The 15,182-nt window shown below is 52.5% G+C and overlaps 7 protein-coding genes across 7 annotated transcripts; 4 read left to right on the plus strand and 3 right to left on the minus strand.

Moving 5' to 3' along the window:
- Nucleotides 1-64: 64 nt before the first annotated feature.
- On the plus strand, nt 65-457 carry CAOG_08621 (hypothetical protein; the record flags this gene model as incomplete). The annotated part of the gene is made up of 1 exon (XM_011271919.1): nt 65-457. One exon carries the CDS (start codon nt 65-67, stop codon nt 455-457), a length of 393 nt encoding a protein of 130 aa, XP_011270221.1.
- A 5-nt stretch (nt 458-462) lies between these two features.
- Nucleotides 463-996, plus strand: CAOG_08622 (hypothetical protein; the record flags this gene model as incomplete). Its single annotated transcript, XM_011271920.1, has 1 exon — nt 463-996. One exon carries the CDS (start codon nt 463-465, stop codon nt 994-996), a length of 534 nt encoding a protein of 177 aa, XP_011270222.1.
- A 1,860-nt stretch (nt 997-2,856) lies between these two features.
- On the plus strand, nt 2,857-5,644 carry CAOG_02623 (ephrin type-B receptor 3; the record flags this gene model as incomplete). The annotated part of the gene is made up of 3 exons (XM_004349323.1): nt 2,857-3,366; nt 3,515-5,149; nt 5,252-5,644. 3 exons carry the CDS (start codon nt 2,857-2,859, stop codon nt 5,642-5,644), a joined length of 2,538 nt encoding a protein of 845 aa, XP_004349373.1.
- Nucleotides 5,645-5,906: 262 nt separating this feature from the next.
- On the minus strand, nt 5,907-6,833 carry CAOG_02624 (hypothetical protein; the record flags this gene model as incomplete). The annotated part of the gene is made up of 1 exon (XM_004349324.1): nt 5,907-6,833. One exon carries the CDS (start codon nt 6,831-6,833, stop codon nt 5,907-5,909), a length of 927 nt encoding a protein of 308 aa, XP_004349374.1.
- A 693-nt stretch (nt 6,834-7,526) lies between these two features.
- CAOG_02625 (L-2-hydroxyglutarate dehydrogenase) lies at nt 7,527-9,734 on the plus strand. The gene is made up of 7 exons (XM_004349325.2): nt 7,527-7,786; nt 7,969-8,120; nt 8,270-8,596; nt 8,695-8,790; nt 8,885-8,953; nt 9,030-9,187; nt 9,265-9,734. Exons 1-7 carry the CDS (start codon nt 7,540-7,542, stop codon nt 9,620-9,622), a joined length of 1,407 nt encoding a protein of 468 aa, XP_004349375.1. The 5' UTR covers nt 7,527-7,539; the 3' UTR covers nt 9,623-9,734.
- On the minus strand, nt 9,663-12,767 carry CAOG_02626 (proline oxidase). Its single transcript, XM_004349326.2, has 8 exons — nt 11,434-12,767; nt 11,069-11,321; nt 10,942-10,995; nt 10,570-10,847; nt 10,332-10,471; nt 10,167-10,252; nt 10,011-10,095; nt 9,663-9,921 (listed from the first exon to the last, which is right to left on the minus strand). The coding sequence occupies exons 1-8, from the start codon at nt 12,737-12,739 to the stop codon at nt 9,757-9,759; spliced, it is 2,367 nt and encodes a 788-aa protein (XP_004349376.2). The 5' UTR covers nt 12,740-12,767; the 3' UTR covers nt 9,663-9,756.
- A 645-nt stretch (nt 12,768-13,412) lies between these two features.
- Nucleotides 13,413-14,528, minus strand: CAOG_02627 (hypothetical protein). Its single transcript, XM_004349327.2, has 3 exons — nt 14,069-14,528; nt 13,755-13,972; nt 13,413-13,600 (listed from the first exon to the last, which is right to left on the minus strand). Exons 1-3 carry the CDS (start codon nt 14,427-14,429, stop codon nt 13,529-13,531), a joined length of 651 nt encoding a protein of 216 aa, XP_004349377.2. The 5' UTR covers nt 14,430-14,528; the 3' UTR covers nt 13,413-13,528.
- Nucleotides 14,529-15,182: the final 654 nt, after the last annotated feature.

A 15,182-nucleotide genomic window follows, 5' to 3' on the forward strand; every position in this document is an offset into this window, starting at 1 on the left:
CGTTGCCCTCCCAGACCCGAGACAATCGAACTCTTCATGCGCATGTCTCAAGCTCCACGACCAGATGGAAAGCCTCGCCGCAAATTCGGTCCCAACGGCCCGAGCGAGTCGTTTTTGGAGCGGTTTTTTCGCCGAGTTTTCCGACGAACTCCGCTGGATCACTGCACACTCGATCGAAACCATTCGTACGGCCGCGAGGAACGAGGAAACCCTCAGAAGCTTCTTTGAGCGCCTGCAGGAGCTTTGCGACAAGTCTGGAGGGAAGCTGTGGGCCGAGCCTAGGCGGATTTTCAACTTTGACGAGTCGGAAATTTCGGCCCCCAAGAAACAGGACAAAGTGGTTGCCGCAACAAGCCAGAAGACTGTGTCTAGTGCATCCGGGCGGACAAAGTCCATGGGCAGACACATTACCGGCCTGTTCACGGTGGCTGCCGACGGGACAACGCTGCCACCGTGAAACAAATGGCCGCCGCCAAACCCAAGCGCCCCGACATTCGACACGCCCGCGCGTTTGCCGCCGCGAAAGCAGCAGCTGCGGCACCGGCTTTTCAATCGGTTGCGACGATGGCGGTTGAGCAGGACGACTCTGACGACGAATGCGAAGAGGACGGCATTCCGCCGTCGCCAATGCAGGTGACTTCTGCCGCTCCAGCGCGCTCCAGGAAGAGAATCTATGAAAGAGACTCTGACGACGAGGCCGCTCCATCATTTGAAACAGCCCAGAGTGGCGGGTCGGACGAGAATGTGACCTATTCACTGTCGTCAAGATCTCTCGAGCGGCTGAAGGAGCCCCGTCTTGCTACTCGCAGCTCATCGCGGCTCATTTTGTCTCCAGGTGTGACACTCAGTCGTGCCAACACAATTGGCGTGAGCAGCTGGCTGACAAATGACATGGCGGCGATGCAGCTTGTGTCAACTGAGGGAAATGTGTCGTCCACGCCGAAAACCGATCGCCGGAAGCGACTCGCGCTATCTGACCTCTCCAATTCGAACTAAATGTGTTAAATGTATGACTTTATGTGCAATTTTATGTATGTTATTGTTGTCGGGTTGATTAAACGACGATAATTCTTTGTCCCGATTCGAACCCGCGCACGCTCCCGGCCATAAGTACCCACAACATGACCCTATCATCCACCAACGCGGACAAGATCGGTTTTCTTTGCATCTTCGCTGCATGTCCGGTGTCGGAGACGGGCTGGAAGGTGCCGGGAGTGTTGCGGAGGTTGTCCCTCCATCTACCGGACACGATTTTTCGCGCCCAGCCAAAGGTCAATGCAAAGTCAAAATTTCATATTGCTCCGACCGCCTCCATTTTTTGCACATCGTCTATATTAATAATGTTGAACAAGAATATGAAGAGAGCCAGATGCAGGATGGTCACCAGTTTCTGTCCGGTAGAAGGAGGGTTCTCTCTAACAGTCCCCATTTCGTTTGTTTGTGTATCAAACAAACTCCCGTTCAAACAAACAAACAAACAAACAAACAAAAAAAAAAAACAAACAAACAAACAAAAACAAAACAAAACAAAACAAAACAAACAAAAAAAAAAAAAAAAAAATCAAGTGTTGCATGTGCGCTACGCGATGGTCATCTTGCCATTTCCAACAATTCGACAAGTCTTCTTTTTTTTTTTTTGGTTGGAAGGAAAACAGCAATTCTCACTCGGGTATCCGTCCAAATCACCAAAACAAGGCACAAAAGCCGCTTTTGGAACCGGTTTTCGCATTGAATGGCTGTGTTTGGGAAGCTCAACACCAAATTTAGCCACTCGCTCCCTTTTTTGATTTCGACACACGCCTCCTCGCTGTCTCTGTCCTTTGCTTCCTCCTTCTCAGCTTGCACTGATGGACAGTGACCAATACATCCTCATCAACCCTTTGGAAGCTGTCGTCCTGTCGTTTTGGGGGCTTTGTGGTCTTGTGGTTTTGTGGGAGAGGAATGGTTTTTGGTTTTGCCTCGCAACGAACAGTGTTCTCTATTCGCCATGGTGCAGCATTGTTCTTTTGTCGAGTATGCCTCTTGCTATTTTATTGATTTTATTTTTTCGTATGTTATTTTTAGCTTTAATTTTGATTTTAGGTCAAAAGAACACTATTTGGGCGGTTTTAAATTCGCATTGAAAAGATCATTTTGACCGTTTTTCACACTTGGTTGCCACATGCCTGTGTTCACTCGGGCTCGCTGCTGGACTCGCCTCCGCCTCCAGACAATCACCTCCTGCGTCCACAGCGAATTCTATGAGCGACAGGAGTGGAGACAGTGTGCTCGCTAGCGCGTACGCGGTGACAGAATGATGGGTTTGAGTTTCGCATCGGTTTGAACTGCTGCTTTCTCGTCCGCTCTTCCTGCCTGGCTCGCTGTCCAACAACCTCTCCTCCGGTGCTATTGTCTTGAAAGCGCTCAGTGTTCTATTTTACCATCCACGTCAATCCGCCCTATAAAAGCCACACGTCGCAACAATGCGAAAGCCCAGTCATTTTTTTTTTTTTGATTTGTTGTTTTCCCACCGTTAAAAGTCAAAAAACAAACCCCAACAAACAACACAAAAACCGCCTTTTGTTCGCGTCGTTTGTTATCGATACAACGACCCCTTGACCTACCATCTTTCACTGAACAAAAACAAAAAGCAAGCACAGACGTGCAACAAATCCCAACTTTGGCATTCCGACAATGAGCAGGCATCCTTTGACAAGCGCTGGCGCTTTGTTTGTGTTGTGTTGGGCGTTGTTTTCCGCGGTCGCCATCGTCCCTTCGTTCGCGCAACCACCGTGCGGGCCCATCGTCACGACCGCGCCGCTATTCACCAGTCAATTGAGTAATCCCAGCATTCCCCGTATTTGTGTCAACAGCACAATGTTTCCCAGTATCACCATCGACCCAAGCTGGGAGGTTCTTTCTCGATCACTCATCATCGAGGCCGTCACAGCCCAGCCATTCGCCTTCCAGTCAGGCTCATCGAAATGCTTAAAGCTTAGTGCTGGCTCTGGCCCCATAGCCATCCAGTTGATCAACGTTGCATTTTCTGGTTTCACCTCCACGGGCCCAGGTTGTTCGGGCGCCATTTCGGTTTCCGCGCAATACAATCTGACCCTGACGCGATGCCGATTTACGTCCAATGGTGGAAACGGTCCCGCCGTGGCGGTTGACTCTGCAACCTATCTTGGTGTCTTTGACAGTGTCTTTGGGGGCAATGCCAACTCTGCGATTCGCGTTATCGACACGCCCCTCGAAATTGCCAACTCGAATTTCACCAACAATTTCCAAGCCCTTCAAGTCGTCTCCCCCGGAACGACTGGACCCGCTTTCAGCGCAATAATTCGTAACTCTGCCTTCCAGTCAAACTATGGCCTTTCAACCCCGACGGTAAGGTATTGGGGGAGGTGGTAGTGTGGCCGATGGCAGAACATACTGACTCACGTATGTGCAAATCCTCCTTTAGCCCTCCCCTGCCATCTTCATAGGGTCAACCATTCGGCAGATTAACTTGAATCTGAACGGCGTGACGTTCCAGAACAATACTTGCTCACCTACTGCATGCTCGAGCATTCTCATTCAAGCACCCACAAACGTCTCGATTACCTCGAGCAAATTTGATGGCAACCCAGCTGGAAACATTGCCTACTCGACCACCAGCCCGCTTGTCTTCCAAGAATCAGACAATCTGTGCAACGAAGTGTCCCCGAGCCCGTGTGTGACTTGCAACATGAGCGCTTCCGTTGGAACCTGTGCTGGTTTCCAGGCATCCGCTGCATCGGCCTCTGTCGCGACATCGCTTGCAGAGCGCGCATCGCAAGCGACTGTTGCATCGCAGGCAAGTGCTTCGTCTGTATTTGCAACCTCAGCAGCATCTGCAGCATCTGCAGTGTCCCAAGCGGCCGCATCTGCCCAGGCTGCGTCGCAAGCATCCGCCGCAGCGTCCGCATCTCGTCTTGCGGCGTCGCAAGCATCTGCATCGCAAGAGTATGCGTCCTCTGTTGCTCAAGCGTCAGAGTCTCAGGCATCTGCATCGCAAGCGCAGGCTGTCTCCATTTCTTCGGCGGCGGTCATGTCTGCAGCGCTTGTATCCCAGTCGGTCGCGTCTGTCGAGTCCGCTTCCGTTGTTTCCCTTGAATCCGTCTCTAGTGCTTTGGTTGCCTCCATTGAATCAGCCTCTGGTGCATCAGTAGCTGCCTCCGTGGCATCCGCTTCGGTTGCATCCGTTTCCGCCGCCTCTGTAGCCGCCCTTGCCGGTCAGCAAAGCAACACGGGCGCCGCAAGCTCCGTACCTGCGATCGCCGGAGGTGTTGGCGGTGGCTGCTTCCTGGTCGTGTTAGTTGTCGCCATTTTGCTCGTTCGACGTCGGCGGCAGCTGAAGAGTTCGAAAGGACGAGCATCGATTGCTCCCGGACCGGCAAACGAGCACGCCTCGTTCGTTATGGAGATACCGACAGTGAGCAAAGGTAGCAACAGCGACTACAACCACTACGACAACGCTGGCAAAGGCAAAAAGACCGCCAGTCCAGAGTCTCACTATGTGGACCTGGAGCGCCGTGGAGACAGCACCTACGTCACCTTCTACGAAGAGTTCACCCCCGTCGTCGACTCGTTGCGCACAAGCATCTCCATGGAGTCTCAGCTCGGCCAGGGCGAGTTTGGCCAAGTCTTCAAAGCGACTGTGCCCATTGGCCAACTTCCTGCATCCGCACGCGAAGTGTACTCTGGTCTCAGCATTGTGCCAATGGCCATCAAGCTGCTGAAAACCGACGCAGATGAAAAGTCGCGTCGCGACTTTGTATCGGAGGCGCAGCTCGTCTCGTCGTTCAAGCACCCCAACATTGTGCGCGTTTTGGCTGTGCTGCTCGAGGCAGAGCCAAACATGATTCTTCTCGAGTTCATGCCCTACGGCGACCTCCGAACACTCTTGCATCGTTCCGTTTCGACTGGCATTGAATGGAGTCAGCTCGAGTACACGACAGTGCTATTCCAGATTGCGTCCGGCATGGCCTACCTCTCGTCCATTCGGTACGTGCACCGCGATCTCGCTGCGCGCAACTGTCTGGTTGGCGATGGTCTTTGCGTCAAGATTGCCGATTTTGGCCTGTCTCGCGCCCTGGCTGAAGAAAAGGACTACTACAAGGTGCAGACGAAAGGCAAGCTGCCTGCAAAGGTGAGCCATATCCCAAGACAGCAGATTGTGCGTGGGGGGGGGAGTAAATTCAATCATCCACACATACTCACTGGTTGCTCGTGTTGTTCTTTCGCATGACAGTGGATGGCACCTGAAAGCCTTCATTTCCGCTTCTTTTCAAGCGCTTCGGACGTGTGGTCTTTTGGCATTGTTTGCTACGAGGTGTACACGTGCGGCATCTCGCCATACGGGGACAGGAAGATTGTCGACATTCTGGCAGACCTCGAGAAGGGCGAGCGTCTTCCACAACCCGCCAACTGTCCCGAGGATGCGTACTCGCTCATGCAAAAGTGCTGGACATGGGAGGCGACTGCCCGACCGTCCTTTGCCGATTGCGTTCTCACCTTGCAAGGGATGCGCACTTCCGGAACCGACGGCAAGGTTCGCGATCTCGGCCAGTTGGTTGCCGAAGCGAAAGCCCGGCAATCCATGAGTGGTCGTCGCCCCACAGTGTCTGCAGTGGCATCGGAATAGGCTCCAACCATGTCCATCGTCAAGGATTGTTGATGGTGGGACGATGTACCAACCTCTGTTGAGCAGGGTTGAGTTGCTATTGCTGGAGTCATTGCGCAAGATCGTTGGCTGGTAAAATTTTCAATATATTGTACAGTATTCGCACAATTTTCGAGCTCTTGACGCGCTTGATGCATTCGATGGATCCGAAATTGTGTGTGATACTGAGGCCAACAAGACACAGCGACCGCAAACACAGCGAACGACACACACACACATCACCTCAGAGTTCGCACAGATCAAAATTAGCAACAGCACTCACAATACGCGTTGGCAAAACGATGATACGGTGCGGGTGGGCTCGGTCAAGCAACCCTTGCAGTAGCGCTTGATCGTCCGGAACACCCCCGAGCAGCATGATAATGTGAGACACAGTCGACTCTGGCAACTCGAACATATTCGTGGGATGCAGCTGAATAATTGCGTCCAGGGCTTCGAGGCATGGCTCATGAGCTAGAGGCACTGCGAAGCAGATTTCGAACACTTCTGCCAGCAAGTTAACAAAGCGTTTGGCATCTTCAACAGCTTGCGAAAGACATTCACCGATGTTGATTTCGACAAAGACTTGGCATGCTCGCTGAACAAACAGCATTTCCTTTTTGATGTCGGACAGCCTGGAGAGGGAGACATGGTGCAAATGTCGGACGACTGCATCAAACACTGCCGAGTCAAACACCTGAAGTTGTGCCACTGGCTCACGATAGACCCAGTTCTGCAAAATCAAGGCAATGGTGGATAGGTGCTTGGAGTTTTGGGAGTCTTGTGGAGTTTGAAACCGATCATTCAGATGCGCGAGGAAAGTCAGTGGACTTTTTGCTGGCGACATCGTGAAGGTCTGTTCCCGCAAGCGTCGTTTGGCCGTTTCGTTGTTGTACAACCAAAATGCGATAGTGCGACCGACAACACGAAACAGTCGCTCGTTCTCCTCGTCGAACAACTGGAAAAACAGCTGCACAATCAACCCAAGAGCGTCGTCGCTGATTGAGGCACGTTGCCCAGCAGTTGAGTCGGCAGTGAATGCCAGCTGCAGGAGCTCCATCACTTCGTTGAGCTCTGCTGACGGTGCATTCTGGTCCACGAGGCGGATTCGCAATTCTTCGAGGTCGATTGTCTGCGTGTCGTCGTTCTGATCGCCAGCAGTCGGAAACATCTGAGTGTTGGAAACCATTGCACATGATAAGTAAGAGTGTTGTTCACTGGTGCAGTTCAAGCTGAGCGGCGGCAGAAAAGTTACGGGTTGCACAATCTCAGTTTTGGCGCTCTCAAAAGAACAGGAAGCCAACAAAGCAAGCGAGATGAGATCATTCCCAAGATGAACTGACTGTCGCAGGTTACTCAACGGACGTAAGAAGGTACACCGTGGTTGTGTTCAGCAAGGTTGTGAAAAGACCGAACGAGATCAATCAACAGTCGCCCAGATTGCTAGTTTCTCTCTTCGCCACGCATCGGCAAAGCGCGACGTTAACTGTCATTCCACAATATCACTCGTCACAACATAAAGACGAACGTTTGGCACGAACGACGAGCAATAGAAAACACAACAACGTGCAGCGCGCGCGAATAGCCAAAAACACTGTCCAACTCTTTCGCAACAATGCATTTGGAGCTGAACCAAGAGACATCAATCAGAGCGTTGGCTTCAACCTTGGTTCAAAAGGCAGCGAGAAACGAACAGGAAAGGAGGAACGAACTAGCAAAGGTTGTTGAAGACTGAATCGTGCCTGAGGTGCAAGGTTGTTGTCTTGTCGAAACGTCAATGCAGCGTACAGTATCAGTACGAACATTGAAGCCCCGTACAGCACTTTTCCCAATTTCTCAGAAACCATGGATCAGTCCAAATTTGCGCCAAAACAACAATGCTTGCGTTACGATTTGCAACTGTTCGACGCTTGTCCACTTTGAACGGCGTTGCAGCTGCCGCCAACTCGGCCGCGAGCGCGACGACGCAATCAGCCATCACTCCCAGCACCCCGACGAGCAAGCCACAAGAGTTTGATGTCGGCGTGATTGGCGGCGGGATTGTGGGAATGGCAACCGCTCGCGAGCTCTCTCTGCGACTCCCACAGCTTCGCATCGCCGTCTTTGAGAAGGAGAGCGGCCTTGGTAAGCTGATGCCAGGGGGCATGCAGCGCAACCCCCCCCCAGAGACTGGGTGGCATGCATGGGGTCTGTGGGTCGGGTTGGAGTCGGATCTGGCTGGATTGGAGTTTAACTTGAATCTCAGATTGCCGCCATGCTCATCGTCATTCATGCTGATTGTGGGTGGAATCGATGCGTCTTTGCAGGTGCGCACCAGACTGGACACAATAGCGGCGTCATCCATGCTGGAATTTACTACAAGCCTGGATCACTGAAGGCGAAACTGTGCGTCGAAGGATTGCGCTTGACGTACGACTACTGCGACAAGAAGAACATTCCCTACAAGAAGTGTGGCAAGGTACACACAAAACTAGTTTTGTTGGATTGGATCGTCTGTGTCGATCTGCGTTGGGGGGGGGGGCAAACTCTAACTGTTTGACTTTGTGTGGAACTTGTTTTTTGTTGTGGTCTGTGCGCGTTTGCCTTCCTCTTGCTACCCCTGACCAGCTGATCGTCGCGAGGTCGGAGGAAGAAATCCCAGGCCTGAAGGCGCTGTTCGATCGTGGCCAGCAAAATAACGTGCCGGATCTCCGCATGATTGGGGTGGACGAAATGAAGCGCATCGAGCCGCACTGCGTGGGCGTGCAGGCCATCCACTCTCCAGTTACCGGCATCGTAGACTGGCTGCAGGTGACCAACTCGTACGCTGACGATTTCACCGCAAACGAGCGCAACCGAGTCCTGACCAACCACGAGGTCACTTCGCTGGACAGCGTGGATCCGCTCAATCCTCGCGCGTATCAGCATGGAGTGGTGGTTTCGTTCAAATCCAAGGTCAGTGTGGCAGCTGGGGACGACAAAGGCAGAGACAGTTCATCTGTGAACATACAACGATCTCTGCATCTCAATTTGATGACGATGCGCTTTTGCAGCCTGCTGTGCGTTGCCGTTACATTATCACTTGCGCAGGCATGAATTCAGATCGAATTGCCCAGAAGGCCGGCGGGCAGTCCGAGCCTGTCATGGTGGTGCGTACATCAACGCATTTTTCCTCTGTTGCGCACTGATAATAATGAGCTCACTATTGGCATCATTTTTTTTTGGTGCTTCCTCCTTCATCAGCCCATTCGTGGCGAGTATCTCACACTCAAGCCCGACCGTCGTAACTTGGTCAACGGACTGATCTATCCTGTGAGAAAGCCATGCCGAGTCGTGAGCTGATTCAGCGGCCTGGATCCAAAAACTCACCGTCCGCTCAACTTGTCAGGTCCCGGATCCCACTCTGCCATTCCTCGGGGTCCACTTTACGCCTACCATGAAAGGAGATGTGCTCCTTGGACCGAACGCTGTTTTCGCTTTTGCCCGCGAGGGATACAAGTTTTTCGACATTAATCCCCGTGACATGTTTTCTGCGCTCTTGTTCCCGTAAGTCTGGGAGCACCCCGTTTGAAATAGTCAAGTTCAACGAAATACTGATAAACCTTTGCCTTGGCCCGATCCAGTGGTTTCCAACGGCTCGCTCTCAAGTACTGGAAGTTTGGCATGGGGGAAATGTACCGAAGCCGATTCTTGTCGGCACAGGTCAAGCTCCTGCAAGACTATGTCCCGGAAGTGACCATCAATGACGTGCAACGAGGGATGGCGGGCATTCGCGCGCAAGCCATGGACCACCATGGCAACCTGGTCGACGATTTTGTGTTTGAGACGGCGGTTCAGCCAGAAGGTGGCCCCGCCGCATCCCGCACTGCCCATTTGCTGCACGTCCGCAACGCGCCGTCTCCAGGTGCAACCTCATCCCTGGCGATCGCCAAAGTGATCTCGGACAAGGCTCAAGAAATGTTCAATTTGCGCCAAGCGTAAACGAAGCGGCTGTTTGAGCTTTTGCTTGGACGACTGAAAACTAGAAAATGACACCATTTTTTGACCCAGAGGTTGATTGACCAACAAAATAACAACAACTAAACGAAGAAAAAAAAGGCACAGGGCGAAACGCTTCACCGTGTCAAGTGCATTCGGCGCTTCACTTCACTCAACATCATGGAAATCTCTTTGCCCGCGTTGCCCATAATGTCTGCGTTTTCCTGAGCGCGTCGAACAAGGTACGGCACGACTTCACGAACGGGCCCGTAAGGTACATACTTGAGAGCACGGTAGCCATGCTGCAAGAAGGCAGAATTTGGAGGGCAAGTGAGCAGCGGCCGACAAAACAAAGAAACAAACAGCAAAGGGAAAATCGAAGAGGACATACCAAGCCAAGCGTAAATGTCAGGTGATCGGCCATGCCGAGAAGCTGTCCAAACATGACAGCAGGGTTGTTGGGAGCAATACCAAGCCTGACAGCAGGATTGATCCAAGTGAGAACAGCTAGATTAGAAACAACAAAAATTGCGCACAGAAAACTCACTTGCTCATCAGCTCTGTTGTTTGTTGAATCGAATACTGATTATGAGTGGCAACCATTACGTTGGCACGGTGAATGTTTTGAAGCACCTGAAAGGAGGGCAAGAGAACAAAGAGTGAGTTCGACCCATTCTGAATCAATTAGCCAACGGGTCAATGGAAACCATACCTGCTCGATGCAAAAGTTGTAATTGTCATGTGTCTGCTCAATTGTATCGAGAATTGGCGACGGATAGCCCTTTTCAAGGGCACGGCGTCGCTCAAGCACCATGTAGGCACCGCGCACAAGCTTGCCACCAAAGTAGTACTCTGGAGAATGGACAAGAGAACAAAAACGAGCAGATCAGCGCATGCAAACGACCGTGCTGTTTCTCATCAGACCTGTTCACACTCTTATTAGAACGTACGGCCGCGACGAGCTCGCTCCAGGTCGTAAAGCAAGTTGCCTCGAGAATATTTGAGGTAGCACTGATACGTGTTGTAAACGACGGGGAATTCGCGGTTGTACAGGCGCTGCATTTGGATGGCAAAGTGATCAATGCAGGGCTGGAGGTAGGACTGCTCGGCGTCCACGAGCAGACGCACGCGCTTCTCGGCAGCATATCCGCACAACGTGCGAAGACGTTTGACCATCGAGTCGGCGAGGCCCGTTTCTTCCTCGGACAGGAGAGGGAGCCGACCCATGCTGCGTAGCACATGAATCGAGAGTGTCAGAAACGAAGATTCACACGACACCATTATTTTTTGTTCTCTTTCGCTTTTTCGCATCAGAAACTCACCGAGTCAACGCCGACATGTTGTAGCCAGAACGTTCAAAGAACTTGCGGGTGAGCCTGACAAGTGAAAGGAAACGTGAGCAACCCAATAGAACACTATCATCCCTCTTCGCATCCAAAATCAACATACAGATCTTCGAGCTGCAAAGCAGACGTCCACTCGACATAGTCGATATCGCCACTATTGTCCGTGTCGAAGCGCGTGAAAAGCTTGGTGATTTCGGCGTCCGTCATGTTGACTCCCATCTTGACCAGGCCGCTGTGGAACATGTCGTACGTGAGCGTGCCAGTTGGTGTCTTGGTGAGAAAATGGACGTGCCACATGTCGCGGATGGCGAGAAGAATGACGGAAATGCTTTGCAGCAAGCTGGGCTTGCCAAGGGCTGTACCAACAAACAAGGCCAATGGCGAAGAAAAGGGTGTGTTAGAACCAACACGCTTTGTCTCTCTCAATCGTCTTCAACCGCAACCACCGCACATGGAAAAACCCCATACCTGTAAGCTTGATGGCCAACACACCGTCGGGTTGGAGCGCGGCAGTGTCGATGCATTGCATCATGGTTTGCATGTTGCGATCGCACTCGAGCTCGCCTGCATAATCGTAGGTACGGGCGCTCGTGACACCCTCGCGTTCGGCATTACGGATTTCAGCACCATGCTGGACGGCCGTCTCGTCGACGTCGTTCTCGGCGGCGTAATCGAGAATCGAACCAATACCTGCAGCACGGAGTTTTCGAATGACGGGCTGAATGTCCTCCGCGCTCACGCCTGCGCAGAAGTGTCGGAAAAAGGTGTGCTTGACCACCGCCATAGTCAGGGTTTCGCCAAAGACGCGCTTGGACAAGTTGAGCAGCTTTTCGGCGTTTGCAACGATGGGCCGAATCCCGCAAACGCGGAAGATGATGGCGCCCAGCAGCAGCTCGGAGGTTGACTTGAGCATGTATGCCGCGGTAGGGTCGTTAAAGTTGAGTTGCAACGGTGCTGCCGAGGCTGCAGCCGTCGCGCCATTCGCATGGTGGTGAGTAGCAGCAGCAGCAGCAGCAGCAGAGGTAGAGTCGGTCGAGACGGAGGTGGCTTCGTGATGAGCATGAGGTGCGGGATGCTCGACAATGGTATCAGCAGACATGGCGGCCTGCTGTTCAACAGCCTTGACACTGGCGCTGAGGGGTGTCCACGAGGTCGCGGTCAAATCGGGCGACGCAGTTGCAGTCAGCGGAACGTCGTCCGTGCCTGGTCGTACTCCAGGTGCAGGTGCAGGTGCAGACCCACCGTCCGCCGAGCCCATGATGATGGTTGATGTGACGTGCGATGCAGAAGAAGTCGCATCCGCAGAAGCAGCGGAAGAAGAAGACGAGGAGGACGACGACGAGGAGGAAGCGGTCGAAGCTGGGTCTTCCATGGTCGCAGCAGCGTTCGACGACGAACCCGCATCAGCAGCAGCAGCAGAAGCAGACAATGCGCTGTGCAGCAGACGCCGCGGTGGTGCGACCAGCAAGTCCGCGTGCAGCCCGAGCAGCGTGTCTGTTGACAGAGGACGACGACGCGGGAGAGCCATCCGCCTCGTTGAGGAGGGAGCCGAGGGAGAAGGGCAAGCGTGGTGGCGGTTCGGTGGCGCCACTGTGGCCAGGCCGTGACGACGCGTCTCCGTGGCCGCGCACCCCGCTGCGACCGCCAGACCAAGTGCGTAGAGCGTCTGTGTGGACGTAGCATGCGCTGGCATCGCACCGGAGCGCAGGCGCCCAGATGCAAGCGCAGACGACGTCGTCCGCATCGCAGTCCGCGCCGTGATCACGGTTTGCATGTCAAAAAATGAAAAAAAAAAACCTACTAAAAACTGAAAGACTGGGCTCAAAAAAAAAAAAAAAAAAAAAAAAAAAAAAAAACCCTGCTTTGGTTTGTTTGTGGGTTTGAGTTTGGCATTGTCGGTCACAGATGGAGCAGCTCTAGTTGAGGTTCCTTCGCTTTGAATGAGCATCAAAAAAAGGGGGGGGGGGAAGCGTAGGCGCACCAGAGTGAGGCAAAATCAACATGACTCGAGTCGGCACAAATCGACAAAAACCACAATGATGCTTGTCATGAGATTTCAAGAGCTGGATGGGCTCGAACAAAAGAGAGTATAGGTTCATTAAGAGGTGTGACAACCAGATGCAATAGCTGGCGGAGCTTCAAGGAGCAGGACGGGGCAAGAGTTGCTGCAATCATCGGATGTTTCAGCGTTCATAGGCATTTGCAGTTGCTCGCGCTTCAAGTCTTGAACGACCCGAATCCAGACATTTGGACGCCTCGAACATGAAGAAGAAGAAAACGACCAACTGGACAGCAGTCATCACAGAAGCGGACCGAGAGGAATTTTGAATTCCGATTTGGAGCGAAATTTGCGTTGTCGTTCTCAGTGCAGTCAGCAGAATTCCAACAGTCTTCGAGGACAAATGTCATGGATGAATCATTGGCACGACGAAGACGATGCAAAGAGCGCTGACTTTGACCAAAGTGTCACTTTGACATGAAATCGCGAAATGAAAGGCGCTCGTCAATTTGACTGGTTGCTCGATCACCATTAGATAGGTTTCAAAGCGCAGGAAGACGATTCCTATGTGAGTTCGCACCACTTCCGGAGCGCTTTGGCGATGGGACGCAATTCCGCCAAGCGAGGATGGAGATGCTGCGTGTCACCCGAAGAACACAAACAAAATAAACGCAAGTGTCAAGAACACACATGAGATGCACAGCTCAATTAGTTCATATGTGGTGGCACAGCATCTGGGAGCGGGGACACACATTTCCCCGACTTTCTCCAAAAGTCGCACAAAACTCACGCGAAACACTGGCACGACGCGCTCCACCGATCCACTCGCGGCATCGTGCGTAGATGCCAGAACCACAAGCACGGATATCACTCTGTGCATTGTGATGACTTCGTTGATCACAACATCCCGAACTTGCGCGGCGTCCAAAAAGGTTGTGGTGCTGCGTCGCCGCAGGCCCTTGACCACAGTCAGCTCAATCCCAAGCCCTGGGACAACGGTAATGGTCTCTGTGCAGGTCGACACGAGCAGTTCGCAGATGGAAAGTGAGGTGAGAAATCGCACAACTCAAAGCACCAATCTTGGGATGTACATGTCAAACCCACCTTGATGCACGGTCGTCGATGCCAACCAAAAGATCACAGCCCATGCCATGACCGCCATAGCGAGTAGACCACACCACCACAGACTGGCTGGCGGACGGCCGGTTGCCAACAAGCCAAACGCGATTGCAGAAGTTCGCGCTGGATCCATCGCAGCCAGCACGACGCTTGCCACTGTCAAACCCATCGCAATGACTAGGAGTAGAGACGGCCTTGTCCGATTCCGAGCACTGGCGCGCGACACTGTGACTTGGCGGATGGCATTGATCGGCCGGGCTCGACGGCTTCCTGAGGATTGCAGAAGAGCACTGCTCCGAAGCCGGGTCGCAACACCGCCTTGCGTGTCTTGCAGTGTCGGGTTCATGTCATCTTGCACTGCCACTGGTGCTTGGATGTGCACCTCGATCGGCACGCCGTCCACGCTCTCGACGGTGATTCCCGCCAGTTTTCCAATCGTTCAGCTTTTTTGGACTGATTCAGCTGTCCATCCGAATCGAGAAGTCAGCAATCCAATGAAATAGATCGTGTTTCATGACGAGCAATACAGTAGTAATCAATGTCGAGGTCATCCAATGCGCAGAAAGTGATCCACTGCTCTGAAAGTGATCCAGCACCCCATCCGTCACGCGCGCAACCATCTTGATACAGTACATTGCTGAAATTGACTTCAAGCACCACCAGCCTTTCATTTCATTCAATGTCAGTCTTGTTTCAGTTCTGTAACGTGAAGTCACTTTGTTTCTATTGAGTATTGCATTGGTGTTTTTTTTTTTTTTTTTTTTTTTTTTTTTGGTTTTCCAGCGGTTTTTCTCGCCTTTCGCTTCGTTGCCACTTTCGCGCTCGTCTCCCTTTTCACTTTGCACTCCACCACTACCATCATCACCTCATTCCAGCTTCCATCCACAAACACCAAACCCCCCACCCCCGCTTCTCTACCTCGCAAACCAAGCTGACTCTTCCCGTCCATCTTTTTTTTTTTTTTTTTTTTTTGAAGTTGTGAGCTCCACCATTCACTCACAGAACCCCCTACCCCCCTTCCCAACTCAATCGATTCTACACACACACTGCGTCAACATCCATCTGCCATCACTTTCTCGTTGCTGTCGTCGTGCTGCGC

This window comes from Capsaspora owczarzaki (genome assembly GCF_000151315.2).
Source record: "Capsaspora owczarzaki ATCC 30864 unplaced genomic scaffold supercont2.3, whole genome shotgun sequence".
NCBI classification, from domain to species: domain Eukaryota; class Filasterea; order Ministeriida; family Capsasporidae; genus Capsaspora; species Capsaspora owczarzaki.

What these genes read in the sequence shown, in the direction of transcription:
- CAOG_02625 (XM_004349325.2), top strand. Translation starts at nt 7,540, where the DNA reads ATGCTTGCGTTACGATTTGCAACTGTTCGACGCTTGTCCACTTTGAAC. An exon ending in TGGTTTCGTTCAAATCCAAG is followed by an intron (nt 8,597 to 8,694) that starts GTCAGTGTGGCA and finishes GCGCTTTTGCAG; the next exon opens with CCTGCTGTGCGTTGCCGTTA. An exon ending in TCAACGGACTGATCTATCCT is followed by an intron (nt 8,954 to 9,029) that starts GTGAGAAAGCCA and finishes TCAACTTGTCAG; the next exon opens with GTCCCGGATCCCACTCTGCC.
- CAOG_02627 (XM_004349327.2), bottom strand. Translation starts at nt 14,429, where the DNA reads ATGAACCCGACACTGCAAGACACGCAAGGCGGTGTTGCGACCCGGCTT. An exon ending in ATCGACGACCGTGCATCAAG is followed by an intron (nt 13,973 to 14,068) that starts GTGGGTTTGACA and finishes CGACCTGCACAG; the next exon opens with AGACCATTACCGTTGTCCCA. An exon ending in GCGTCGTGCCAGTGTTTCGC is followed by an intron (nt 13,601 to 13,754) that starts GTGAGTTTTGTG and finishes GGTGACACGCAG; the next exon opens with CATCTCCATCCTCGCTTGGC.
- CAOG_02626 (XM_004349326.2), bottom strand. Translation starts at nt 12,739, where the DNA reads ATGCAAACCGTGATCACGGCGCGGACTGCGATGCGGACGACGTCGTCT. An exon ending in GCTTTGCAGCTCGAAGATCT is followed by an intron (nt 10,996 to 11,068) that starts GTATGTTGATTT and finishes TTCACTTGTCAG; the next exon opens with GCTCACCCGCAAGTTCTTTG. An exon ending in ACAACTTTTGCATCGAGCAG is followed by an intron (nt 10,253 to 10,331) that starts GTATGGTTTCCA and finishes CCCTCCTTTCAG; the next exon opens with GTGCTTCAAAACATTCACCG.